General features: G+C 40.5%; 1 protein-coding gene across 8 annotated transcripts in view; it reads left to right on the top strand.

The window, feature by feature from the left end:
• NTRK2 (neurotrophic receptor tyrosine kinase 2) overlaps positions 1 to 14,408 on the top strand; it is a 312,631-nt gene that overhangs the window by 57,066 nt on the left and 241,157 nt on the right. For all 8 annotated transcript variants that reach the window (XM_077474847.1, XM_077474853.1, XM_077474851.1 and 5 more), the window contains exons 7-9: positions 2,866 to 3,002; positions 3,083 to 3,215; positions 6,176 to 6,481. In XM_077474847.1, coding sequence (XP_077330973.1) covers positions 2,866 to 3,002; positions 3,083 to 3,215; positions 6,176 to 6,481 — 576 coding nt within the window. The remainder of the gene's footprint in view (positions 1 to 2,865; positions 3,003 to 3,082; positions 3,216 to 6,175; positions 6,482 to 14,408) is intronic.

Genomic DNA, 14,408 nt, shown 5'->3' with positions numbered 1-14,408 from the left:
TGATCAAATCTTGAAATGCAGTGCACATTCTCTTCTTTAATGAGATAATAATGAAGCTGCTTGGCTGGTGATACTGATGGAGTTATTGAAAACAAATTTTCAAAGGCTTTTTTTTCTAATGATATTAAGAATTATATTATTATATATTATTTTTTTTTACCACATAGTTTTTTAGGATCAAAGATAAAACTATGTTGGTGTCCCTTGTCAATTTTACATTGTATTTTTTAAATGTAACTGCCTACTCCCAAACTGTCATTTGAAGTAAAACACATAGCCAAATATTATTCTCCACAATTTTTTTATTATACATTAAAAGAAAACAAATACAATTAGACATGCTATCTGCCAATAGAACTTAACCAAAAAGTGCGTTCTAGGCATCCAAAAATATAGAAAATATAACAAATCAAATTATTATTATTCAACTAAAAAAATTAAATAAAAGCCTCATGCATGTGTCCTGCTTCTTAATATAGGGGGTCAGCAATGCCAAGAGTTGGTGAAAGCAGGGGTCCATCATCCGGAGATAATTCCGAAAAACATCTGGATTATTCTCCTGGATCTCCCGCAACAAAGGCATATTACATAATTGGTCACGATTAATAAAGCAACCAATTTTTGGTCCAAGAACTCCTCCTCCTCCTGTTCCTGGACTGGACTTGGGTCAAAGCAAGGCCAATAATAAATAACACTTTACCTCCTCCGATTCCGCAACATGGCTGGTTGATGAACGGCCGTTCAGAAACTAACTGAAAAGCACAAAAGGAAAAGCGCAAACTGAAAAGCGCAAAATGAAAAGCGTGAAATTAAAAGACACTCACCAAACTTCTATTAACATGAAATTAGCAGAAGAAGCCCAAAGGGTGGAGCTAAAGAGCTGAAAAACCATGTAGTACATCACTACGTTCGTGTTTGTTGGCTTACAATTCCTTGCCGTTTGTATGCAAGACAAAATCCAGGCACACGCCTTCGGACAAAAGTCAGAGGTTTTGTCTGTGGAAAATCCGATCGTGTATACGAGGCTTTAGACAGCAGTCGCCAGTAAAGATGTTCCTATTGGACCAATGCCCTCAAGCTGTTGACAACTGTAAAATTCTGGATCTTCCATCTCTTTCTGTGAAGACAAACAAAGGGGTGACTCCCTCCACCCGGAGGTTCCAGAGAGCAATATAAACTTGAAAAAGCGTCGAACCCTTTCCCCGCTCTATCCAAAACTGATCATTTTAGCCACATATTCATGCAAATAAAAGATAGTCCGGTAAAGACAAAGGGATCCCTCAGTAAATCAACGTAACTAAAAGCAGAGATCACTACGCTAAAAGTGTTTTCATTTGGACATAATATGAGAAAAACTCTCCGGAAAATAAAATTACGCTTGGAAGAAAAAAGAGAAATGTACTACCAGCAATAAGGTAGTTGGATACAGTCACAGAAATTATGAACATGCTACATTGAGGATTTAAGACCTAAACAGAAGACATTTTGGAGAAACACTATTCATGTGGTCACAAGGAGTTGACATCAACAATACCATAATGATTATGCTTTAGTACAATGGCACTATAGCCATATATAGTACATATTCAACATCCCATCAACAAGTTGGTCATTCAGCAGTTGCAAGCAATATTGACCCTTTTGTACTGCTATTTAGTAATTTAATATAACAGTGCAGCCAATAATGTCAGTATACTTGCCTATAAATGGTCCATTGAAAGAGCAGTATACATGCAATGTTTTAATTAAAACAAATACCTGCAAATTTCAGTGTCCAAATCAAGGTGTATTCTAACCCAACAGCAAAAATTTTATATTATAAGCTTACTGAGGCATAGATGTGGTGATTACATTTGTTTTCTTTTGTTAGCTTTCTTTATTTTCTGTTGATCTTGCCAGAAATACTGATTAAACTAGATGGACTTGTGCCTTTTTTCAACCATACTATGTAACTATATACATTCTGTCTTAGGGTGCCTACGCTTAAGCCTTAATTGTAGCAATGGAGGAGAAACATAGCCAACTTAGACAGCATTATCAGTCAGTGGAGAGGATAGTGTCAGTGGACTAGTAGATTGAGATGGACTTTACATAGGTGACTAAAGAATCACAGCCTTTTCCTTTTGGGATAAAAGCTGAGCATTGCAGGTCTCCATGATGCTGTATAACTTTCGTTTGATGAAGACAAGCTCTAGAGAACCATAGCTTCCAGGGCCCTCTGCGTATGCAAATCCTGTTGATGGTTTGTTAGGAGTACAGGTGGACTGGGCTGAACTGGTAACCATGCCTCTTTGCATATATCACTCCCCCTACCTCAGTCAGTTCTGTCAAAATAGGACTACTGGGGTATGCTGAGGTTACAGGTCACACAGAACTCTGAATTCTGGCTGGGGTGAACGTAAACTCTGCTCAAAAAGAAATGCAGTCCTTGTTCAAATCTTTACTGGCAGCATTTCTAGAGGGAGTGCTGGAAAAGGCAATATGTTAGGTGAAAAAGAAGATTTAGCATTTTCTTTTTATAAAAGGCAAGCACTTTTCTGTATATGAGGGATGACTTTACATCTGTTTAGAGATCAGTCAAAACTACACATTTTCCTATACTGATTATTGGATAGGAATACAAATGTGAAAGCAAAAAAAAGCTTTCTGCAGTATCTGTAAAAGGTTTCTGAAGTTGTTATATAACACTTTTATCATGTTTTAATATTTGACCCATTCATTTCAACCCGGTACCCCAAAATGTCCAATTACCATTGAAAACCTTCTTCCCGCTAACAATAGAGAATAGTCTATGCAAATTTGTATCTTTTTTTATGTTATTTTATTCCTCAGCAGTGTGGCATTGATTCTTTCTGTCATTCACAGTTTTGCCAAAAGTAAATGTCAGTAAAGTAGAAGTCATGGTTCTAGAAGGGAACAGCGCGACAGTGTCTTGTGAAGCCACCGGGATCCCTGACCCCAATGTGTCTTGGGACATATCCCAGATTAAGTCAAATACCCTGGTAAGAGTTTCTGGTTGTAGGTTTGCACGTATTGACTTGTTTCTCAAAACTATATTTCACAGTGTTATTTTTGTTTTCAGATAGAAACCGTAACACGTGCCGCTTCCCTCATTTTAAAGAATGTGACATCACTGGACAATACAAAAACTCTGGTTTGTTCAGCAGAAAATATTGTGGGAGAGGACCAAGTTCTTGTTGAGCTCAATGTGCATTGTAAGTACTACAAAATACTTTTATTTTTCATGTAATTTCAAGAAATATAGGTCTCCTTCGCTGTGCATGTTGAGTAAATGCATATATGAGCTGCAGATCTAGTACTTAAGATGCTGCCTACATGCAGTGCTATGATGGAGTCTTTTGGAAGAGGTGTTGTATTTGAGGTGTTGTTGTTCCCTGTCACTGATAAGTTACCCAAGTGATACATTTTATTTATATCTAAAGAAAATATCTCAAATATTAATTCAACCAGTTTCTATGTGATAAATAACACATTTTAGGCCTAAATGTGTAAGGCCTTAGGTTGTTAATGTATGAAAAGCAATATTTAAACTGGTTTTGCAAAATGATCTGCCCCATTTTTCAATGACCGATGCAACCACAAAGTGATTCTTTGTCTAACTACTACACATGAATGCTAGCTTCCTCTTATCAACATTATGTAGGCTGTGCACAATGCATTTGTTTTTAATTTAACATTTTTAATCATTGTCAAACATTCTAACCCAGAAGATTATGTTTGTGTCCATTCATTAAGAATGGTCAATTCCTCAAAAAATGGTCTTGCCAACCAATACAAACAAATGTTATAATCCCTGCACAGATGTTCTATACTAAGGGTCTAATTTACCAACATGCGAAGGAAGTGGTAGAGCAGGGGCGCTTAACTTCCCAATGATTGGATGTCTGAAGTGGGTATAGTACATCTCCATAGTTCACACACTAGAAAATTGGCCCCTAAACATTACATTTCAACTACAGCTAACACTTTTTCTTTTTTCTGAAAAAGGTTTCTCAGATTTTTAATAGCGGTTTGTGTGTCCATTGGAGAGATTCCCCTGCATTTGCAGTTGGGACAGGAAGCAATGAAGGATATAATGATGACGATGCAGAATGCAACAAACCACTTTGTTTTTCAGTAAAATAGTGAAGAGCTAAAATTTTTGTTAAGTTTAAACCATTGTATGTGTTTTCCAATCCAGTTAACAACTGCTAGTCTCTTTTATTATCCTACTGTCACAAGGACAGGAAATTAGAAAAAATATCCCCAATGAAATCTGGCAGGATTATATAGTCTTTCCAAAACTATCCAAAATGTTGACTTTTTTTGCCACAAATATAATGGTTAGTGTGAGCTGTGTTCTTTATTAACTCACATTACCCAATCTAGAGGAATAAAAGCAAAGTATAAACTATAATTCTCAGACTGATTTTAAAGTATCCAAAGTAGAAATTTAGCCGACAACTCAATAACTCCTTAGTATTATCCTTTATTTGGCTACATCATATACTGTATACAGGATCAATGCTGACATATTTCGGCTATTACAGCCTTATTCATAGCATGAGTAAGGCCTCTTTCACACTGACGTCCCGTTCAGGCCCGCCTGTCAGTTTTTCAGGTGGACCTGAACGGGTGCTCCATAGAGCTCTATGGAGCGTCGGATGTCAGCGGTGACATGTCCGCTGACATCCGACCCGCTCCGATCCGAAAAAGTGTAACGGAGGAAAAAGCTATTTTTCCATCCGTCTGCGGATCGGATCGGATGACGACGGGCACTGCGGTCCGTCGTCATCCGATCTCCCATAGGGGAGAGCGGCGCTGTGACAGGTCCGTCCCTGCGCAGTGTGCAGAGACGAAGCTGTCATCTCCCTGCTCAGCGGGGATCGACGGAGTGATCCCCGCTGAGCAAACGGATATCCACGGGGCGGATCAGAACTGATCCGCCCCGTGTGAAAGGACCCTAAGGCTGTAATGGCTGAAACATGTCAGCATTGATCCTGTGAATATAATGTAGCCAAATAAAGGATAATACTAAGGATTTATCGACTTTCTGGCTAAATTTCGGCTTCGGATGTTCGAACAGGGGAGTGGGGATCCCCCATTCTGAGTACAGTATCTTAGCAAGTATTTTTCATTTGTGCATTTGAAATTGGGTGTCTTATGTTTTGATCCTAAAGTATATCTGAAACCAAAAGTTGTTTGTTTTTTTGTTTTTTGAATAGTGTAGGGGATGGCTTAAAAACCCTGACATTTATTTATTTATTTTTATTGTTGATGTGTTCTGTAGGTTACATTTTCCTTAATTTCTTGTCTTGAGACACAACGATAATTGAGAGGATATCACTCTAAAGTAAGGGAAAACCTTTCTTAGACAATTGTCACTGGAAGACAATAGCATAATGTGCTAGTATGCATCACATACTAGCACATTATGAATTACTTACTTGAAACGAAGCTCCCCAAGCGTGCCCGGTCACCGCTGAGGGGGATGACATGTTCCCTTAGCATTTCTTTTGGGTTTGTGGGCTCGGGTGCTGTGAGTGGCCGGAGCTGCAATGACGTCACTCCGTTCCTGCAAGTTCTGGCTGGACCTTCAGAGCGCATGCGCCGCTAAAGTCATCGGCTGCATGCAGGGTGAATATCTCCTAAACCATGCAGGGTTAGGAGATATTCATTTTACCTACAGGTAAGCCTTATTATAGGCTTACCTGGTAGGTAAAAATGACCAAGAGGGGTATACAACCGCTTTAACCTTTATCAAATACTCATGTACACTAGCCCTAAAAGTGTTCACATTGAAGTAAAATCTCTCTCTGCATAGCCTATTTTATCAGGAACAACCAAAAAATTTTGAAAATTCATATTATTAATTTGGAAACTAGATCTTTTATAAGGTCTTAAGCAAATAAAGTGTTTTTAATGCGACTTTTTGCTCTATTCGTACGGTGACCTCATAAAAATAATTTCAATATGAGATGATTTTCACTGCTTTTAGATAGTTAAGGTAAAATTACTCTAAATGTTTGGGTTACAGGACTGGAAAGTCATTTATGTTCTTTAGATGTCATTTATCATGGTAATAATTTGGTTGCAGAACGCATGCTTATGAATGGTCAGTAGTGATTTTCCTACTTCAACATGCATGTTCTTTTTTTGGTCTTTTTCATTATAGTTCCACCAAACATCACCCTAATAGACTATCCAACTTTGGACCATCACTGGTGTATCCCTTTCAGTGTAAGGGGTAACCCAACTCCGAAGTTGCAATGGTTTTATGAAGGAAGTGTTCTAAGTGATACAGATTTTATTTGGAGTAAAATTCATCAATCAAGCAACAATATGAGTGAACATCACGGTTGCCTACAGCTGGATAGTCCAACACATTTGAACAATGGCTTTTATACATTACAAGCAGAAAATGAATATGGAAAAGATGAGCGCACAATTATGGCTCAGTTTATGAATGATCCTGACATTGGTAAGTACATAAATGTAAATGCTCAGTTGAACCATGTTTGCCTTTAAGGGTGACTCTCAAAGTTTGCATGCTTTTTTTCATATGAACAATAGAAAATGCTTTTTATATGTGCTTAGGGAAGAAAACATATGTATGCACAATGCATTAATTTCTGTCTCTTATAAGCTCATTGAGTAGGGTAAAGAGCTATGTGCAAGCTGGAGAAACCCATGGCAACCACACAAAATTCATCTTTCAGAAGCATCCTCCTTGGGAATAAACATACTCCAGAACCCTTACCGTCAACTGCATATGTGCTCTACTGTAATAATGAATAGCATAAATGCATTTTAACTTTAATGTAGACATGATACTTTAAAAGGTCAGATAACAGGCTTAATCCTATTGTTCTTATTTTATTCTATCAGCATTCTATCTTATTATCGTTCATATGGCCCCTGCTAGGAGAACCAAGCTTTGAAATCTCCATGGCTATGTGTTCAGTCAATCTTAAAGGGACCCTGTGATCCTGGTGACAAAAATGAAACATTAACAGAATGTAAAAGAAGCATATTAATCTCTACCTTGCCGTGGCAAGTCAAATGTTTTTTTACCTCAAGAGATACCTGCTTCTGTTGCTATCCAACACTTCCAGATTTGTGAAAGAGGGTGTCCACCACCACCTCCTGTGGTTCTTTCCTCAAGCCTCTATGTCACTAAAGAACACAGTGGTTAATATGGTAACCACAGCAGGCTGTGGGATAGCAGTTAGGCCCCTTTCACACATGCGGACCGTATGTCCGTATTCCATCCATCCATTTGCGGATGAAATACGGACATACATGCATCCCCATGGGATAGCATGTGTCTGCGGATGAACCTCCACAGACACCCGATATCGTCCGCCTCCTCTATTGTCCGATTCTGCAGACGGAGAAAAATCCTATTTTTCTATCCGTCTGCAGAGCGGATCGGATGAACACGGACAGACGGTCCGTGCTCATCCAATCCCCCATAGGGGAGAACGGAGAGCTGACAGGGCGGTCCCGGCACAGTGTGCCAGGACCGCCCTGTTATCCGCCGGCTCAGTGGGGACAACGGAGTGATCCCCGCTGAGCAAGGGGATCATCACGGGATGGATCATTACTGTGAAAGGGGCCTAATACTTGTATAGCTTGAAGAAATAGAGATTTCACCTACTATGCAGGTGAGTAGTAATTTGCTTCTTTTACAAGCACCCATGTTCTTTTCCTTTAACCAAGACAACATTGGCCCTTTATGCTCTAGCTTTTTTTTCTAAAAATAATTATATGCCTTAATAAAGTAATATAACAGCATACCGTATATACTCGAGTATAAGCCGAGATTTTCAGCCTCTTTTTTGAGGCTGAAAGTGCCCCCTCGGCTTATACTCGAGTCGCCGCTGTCTGACTGCTCGATCAGCGTATCGAGCAGACAGACGGCGGACATTAATTTTCAAAAGCCGCGCCTCCTTCTCCGCCTCCGCCTGTGATAGGCGGAACACTGAATTTCCCAGCAGTCAGTGTTCCGCCTATCACGGACATCCGCTCATTCTCATACTACGGACGAGTATGAGAGGATGTCTGTGATAGGCGGAACACAGGCTGCTGGGAAATTGAGTGTTCCGCCTATCACAGGCGGAGGCGGAATTTTGAATTGTAGAATGGCCGCCGAGAAGAGCGGCGATCCATCGGCACGGGACGGAGGAGGCACGGCACGGCACGGGACGGAGGAGACACGGGACGGAGGAGGCACGGCACGGGGGAGGCACGGCACGGGACGGAGGAGGCACGGCACGGGACGGAGGAGGCTCGGGACGACGGCGGCTCGGGACGGAGGCTTGGGACACAGGTAGGCTGGACACACACACAAGGCTGCACGGACACACACACACACACACACACACACACACACACACACACACACACACACACACACAGGGATGGATGGATGGATGGATGGATACACACACACACACACACAGGGATGGATGGATGGATGGATGGATGGATACACACACACACACACACACACACAGGGATGGATGGATGGATGGATACACACACAGGGATGGATGGATGGATGGACACACACACAGGGATGGATGGACGGACACACACACAGGGATGGACGGACACACAGGGATGGACAGCCATGTCTCACCCTCGGCTTATACACGAGTCAATAAGTTTTCCAGTTTTTTGGGGGTAAATTGGGGGCCTCGGCTTATACTCGGGTCGGCCTATACTCGAGTATATACGGTATGTCTGCATCTGGAAATAGTGAAGTGAAGCTAGGCTGGTAAACTTACCATTATTCTTTATATGCAGACCTGGTACTTATTTCAGTGTATGCAGCAGGTGGTATTACATAATAATAGGGGAAAGTGTAATAACTCTATAAAGGATAACTGAAAAGATAAATCAGCCCCTACTCCTCCCTCCTTACTGATAAAACTACTAATTTATATACCAAAGCTCTAAAGCAGACTGTACCCAGTCCTTTTGCAGCCCAAGCAGTGTGCATGTGTCATGCCAGCCCTAGAAAGTAAAGTCAAGTCAAGTCTGTTTTCTTTATAGTCAGATCTGATTGATGCCTCTTCTCTGGCTGGAATATGGGACTGGGAGAGAACTAAGGCTGTGTTCACACATATGCAACTTGGATGTGGGTTTCCCTGCATCCAATTTACATGACAGGAGAGTGTGATCGGCTCTCAATGGAACCTGTTCATACGGCTGTGGTCAAAATTGAAGAAGGGTCCTTTGCATTTTCTGGTCCAATTCAGGTGAGAATTCAGGCAAACATTCTGACCTGATTCGCACCTGAATCTGTGAAAAGGGACACACCAGGCCCCATGCTGTGAGCCGCATCCGCAGCATATGTGAACGGAGCCTAAATCCTTCAGGATACATTGTAGAATGCCTCTTATCATTTCAGTTTAACTTTGAACAATGAAAAATAACCAGTACTGACCTGCCTTAGGAACTTTAGCTGAAATTTTATTGGTTGCTGTGTGCTGTTGCAGTTCATAGACCTTTATTGTTATTTTTTATTACTTAAAGCGGAGTTACGCTTAAAAAAAAACGAAATTAAAAGTCAGCAGCTACAAATACTGCAGCTGCTAACTTTTAATAATCAGACACTCGCCTGTCCCAGGGTCCAGCGATATGGGGTAATGAAGTCCCACTCATCTCCTCCTCCTTTCTGCGGCGCCGGCATTGTTACTCTGGGTGCCCGGCTGTGGCTTCACAGCCGGGCACGCACTGCGTATGTGCGAGCCTCGCGGTGCGCTGTGACTGGCCGGACAATCATCCGGGACCTGTGACATGTCCCAGATGATTGCCGAGAGGGAGAGGGGAGAGGTGATTTCCCTTCCGGTGCCGCAGTGCGCAGGAAGGAAGTGGGAGCTGGGAGCCTCTAAAAAGAGGGTATCCGCTCCCTCCTCCCAAAAAATGACATGCCAAATGTGGTATGTCAGAGGGACACCTTCCATTAAAGCAGAAGTTCTATTTTTGGGTGGAACACCGCTGTAAGTATACCAGCTCATAAGTTTGTAAACATAATTAGCTGATATGAGTACATGGAACTGATTTTAGTGTTCTCTCTACTGGGTTTAAAATTGATAGGTAGAAGCGGAATGCTTTTGATCAAGACCACCTTGTAGGATTTTTGACTTAGATGCAGTTTTATTTGTAGATTAGGTACAGCACCCTAAACAATGACGTTGTCACTTTGCTGCCTGTAAAGGATCAGTGTAGCTAATAAATATGTTAATCTGTTTTCTTGACATTTTATAAAGGCAATATTGTCAATGGCATAGTATGTGCTTAGTCTACTCATAGTGCTCTGCATTTATATCTCCCCCTTTGGAAAATTCCAAATTTTGTAGTGTTGCAACCTTACAAACCTAACCCTTAAACTGTGATTTTAATGCACAAACTGGTTCAATTATGTTTTTAAAAATATGGTTACCTAAACACATATAAATAAAACAACAGAAGATTCTTAACTGCATGGGTATTTACTTGAATCCCTAAATAAACTTTGAAAAACAAAACCGTTGCTTTCAGAGAATATGTAACCAGCTGAGTCTAGCTGGGTGCAATAAAAGTGTCATGTGATTTCAAAATAATTGTACCCGTTTCTGGAAAGTCCCATGTTTTTTTTAGAGTACCTATCTAAACAAACAGCATCATGCAGGAAAGGGAGCTATCCAAGCAAGTCTGGGATAACAATCTGGAACAGTCCCTATCACAGTTGAGTTATTAAAAATATCTCACAATTTGAACATCTACTGGATTGTTGTTAAATCAGTTATTAAGAAAGACTATGATGCCAAACTTCAGTGACTAGAGAAGGAGGACATAAGCAAAAGAATAAGGACACCACAAATAATTCTGGAGGAGCGGCAGAAATACACAACTGAGACAGGAATTTCTGTACATGGAACAGTTATAACCAGAAAATTGAACAAAACTAAACTTTGTGGAAGAGTGACATGAAGGAAAAAATGAAATCTTATTTGGAGTTTGAATCTGGGAGAGAACAACACGCATGTTAAGAAAGTTTCTCTGGCCTGACATGACCTGATTTGAACTTTCTGGCCTTAGCTCCAAATGCTCTGTGTGATGGAAAGCCAAAACTACTTGTTGTTCTGAGAACACCATCCTGACAGTAAATCGTGTTGGTTGTCTCATTGTGGTATATGCTATACAGCTATAAATGCTATATACTCTTCACTTCACTTATGAGTGCGATCTATAGTCATGGGGAATCATTTAATATGAACACAGTGCAAGAAGTAATGGCTTTTGATTGTCCAGTTGTGATTGTTTATGTTTTACAAATCTGAAATTGTTTGCATTTTTGGGACTTCTCGTTGTTTTTATTAATATTTTGGACTTTTTTTTACTCATGGTTAAAAGTTTTATGTATAGAATTTTTAGTTAAAAATACAGAACGTCACATGGAAAACAATGTATTTTACAGAGACATTTGAACTTTGTGTATATTGCAACCGCTTGTAATTAAGTTATTCTATGGGGTAACCATATAAAAAAGTGAATGTGACATTCACTAAACATTCACTGAAGGTGTACCTTCCTGATGCATTGATTTTAAATAGCAGCGGCTTACTCACCTACAGGAAATGTTTGGCAAATGTTACATACCCTGTTATATAAAAAGGCCCCTACAGCCAAAGCTACAATGAGCGATTCAATACAGGAGCCTGAATGTCTTAGAATGACCCAATCAAAGCCTAGGTCTCAATTTAATTGAGAATCTGGAAAGACTTTAAAATTGCTGTTCACCAAAGATCACTGTCCAGTCTGACAAAGATAAAGAGATTTTGTCAAGAAAAGGGACAAAAACTACAGGTTCCAGATGACCAGAGTGAGTATAAAATTCATCTTAAAAGTCTATGAAAGTGGTAATAAACCCAAACCAAAAATGTATTAAATTGCATTTCACCAATTCTTAGATGTGGTGGCTGCATTCATTTTCTTTTTTAGGTGTTTTTTCCATTATTTTCACCTGGTAATCCAGCCAGTAAATCTGTTATTTTTCAACTTCTTTTAATAGACCAAGCTATCCATACAAAATTGCAGTTATAGGGTTGAGACAAAGCATTTAACACTGTCAGGGGTGCTTATAATGGTCAATAAATAGTGTTGGGCAAGCAGTTCGGACCGAGCATAAATTTGGGCTGAACATTGCCCGTTTGCGTTTTCGGCAAACACCTGAATTTGCGGGGCGCTCGGCAGAATGTTCGCCCACTGGGCGCCCGACAATGCACTGCCCACTGCACGGTGCATTCTAAGCCCTGATAGACTGAAGCAATGAACCTTACCGCTGGCCAGGTGCAAGGCTTTCCCCAATCAGGGCAAAGTGGATAGCTGATTGTTAAAGAGCGGGCCGGGAACCGGACACTGTGTTCTTAACAAGGGATGAGTCATCAGCTGTCAATGGGCTTCTCTGTTGATAGCTGAATGAAAATAAAAACATTGCCGGCAATACAAAAATGTGAAAAAGAACAACACAAGCCCCCACCCCTCAATCTATACCAGGCTATCTTCTCCTGGCTTCCCCCACCCCCTGCCAGGAGAAGATAATTATTGACTGACCTGTTTGTGTTGATGAGGGAACCATGTACATTTCTTTCCTGCAACCGATGTTACAGGAAAGAAATTCGCACAGGTATTGATTACACTCAGTTCCCTGCACTATGCTGTGTAGTGTGTGATGTCACATCCCCTCCCCTACCTTCTAGAGAGAGCGGTGCAGATAAGCCGATACAACTTATGTAGGATAATTTGTTTCATCTCTGTTTATCACTTGAAGCTAGTCACTTCAATGGGCTTACAACCATTTTAAGACTATGAGGACAGGCAGTGTGTGAAGTAGAGTAGTGTGCAGGTTATAAGGGCAGTAATTGAGGACAGAAGTGCAGAAGTTATAAGGCGGCAGTATGTGCAATAAAGGAGTGTGAAGGGTGATATGGGCGGGAGTATGTATGGTATAGAAGTACAGAGTGTATGAGGGTAGGCAGAATGTTCCGAAAAAAAATGCAGTGGGTATGTGGGTTTTGCAGTAGGTGCAATAAATGGGTGCTAAGGGTGTGTCGGAGACAATATGTGCAGGAAAGGAATAAGGTGGGTATAATAGCAGACAGTGTGTTTTCTTTCTTTTTCTTCTTTTTTTTTTTTACTGTAGTGACGGGTGCTTTTTATGAAAACATCTAAGGTCTGTTAAACCCCTGATGACACCTCTGTGTCCACCAAATATAGACTGGGCACACCAAGTCCCTAGTTCATATCTGAGCTGGCTCAGAGAACTGGCATAGTACAGTTTTGAACTCAAATGTGCCAAGTGCTAAGCACTTATATGTTCAGTTTTTGTGGAGGAGAGTGATAAATTGAAGTTCACTGATCTTCTCCCCTTCTGCTGTGTCTTGCCAGTGGTGATGAGATCAGGGGCTCACTGTGAAGCGTTGTTAAAATAATAGCTCACCCCTACACATTACACAGAAAAGCCGATCTCCCAGTATAATGTGATGGATTAAGCTATCAGTCTGACAACGATCCTGCACCGTGTAGGCATATGTGCTGAGTGGCCATGATGGGGAAGGGAGTGGAGAGGGCAGATTGTAAAAAGTGGGGAGGGGAGGTACAATAGACGCAGCAAACAGAGCAGGAAAGAGTGTGGAGTGGGCATAGCAGACACAGGATGGATGTTGCAGTGATTGGAACAGGCCCAGGAGTTGTAAGTTGAAAGGGGAACAGAGGGTAACATGTACCTGTGTTCCCAGTAAGTGGCTGTGTTTCTGTCCATTTCTGTTTAATAATATAATACAATTAGCAGGATATAAGATATGATAGAAAGGATGCAAGGAAGGATAGGATAGTAAGAATAGAATTGTAAATGAATTATTCATGACTTACTGTCATAAGTAGTAAGAGCACTAGTAAAATGATAACTGAAAAAAAAGAATTGTTTTTTGGGGCACCACCTCCATTAATAGTGTGGTATTTTAACAGGATTTAATTAATGTATATCTGTTTTATTGTTCTTGTATAATAAAATGAACTTCAGACGTTTTAGTGCATATCTTATGTGGAAAATATATAGGCAGTACATAAGCTTCATATGTACAGTATTTGAGTTTCATTATTTGCTAGAGGTGCTTGACTGACACAACTGTTCAGTAAGCCATTGATGAGCAATGACTACAGTATGTGCAAAGTTCAATAACCCAGAGAAGCTAAACAGAAATCCTTGTTGGACTGTAAAGACTTCAGTAAATTGAAACCCAATTGACCATAATGGGTATTCTTTGCACTACTTTCCAGAATATTGCTAAAATTGTATATTTTTTCAGTCGGATTAACTAAAGGTATATGTTAAATGGTTGCTGGCTGTTCTTATT

Source organism: Lithobates pipiens, unplaced genomic scaffold, assembly GCF_037356315.1.
Source record: "Lithobates pipiens isolate NorthernLeopardFrog02 unplaced genomic scaffold, aLitPip1_a1.2 Scaffold_13, whole genome shotgun sequence".
Lineage (NCBI taxonomy): Eukaryota > Metazoa > Chordata > Amphibia > Anura > Ranidae > Lithobates > Lithobates pipiens.
Note: the sequence above shows the minus strand (reverse complement) of the source record. Positions and strands in the feature narration are given on the sequence as shown.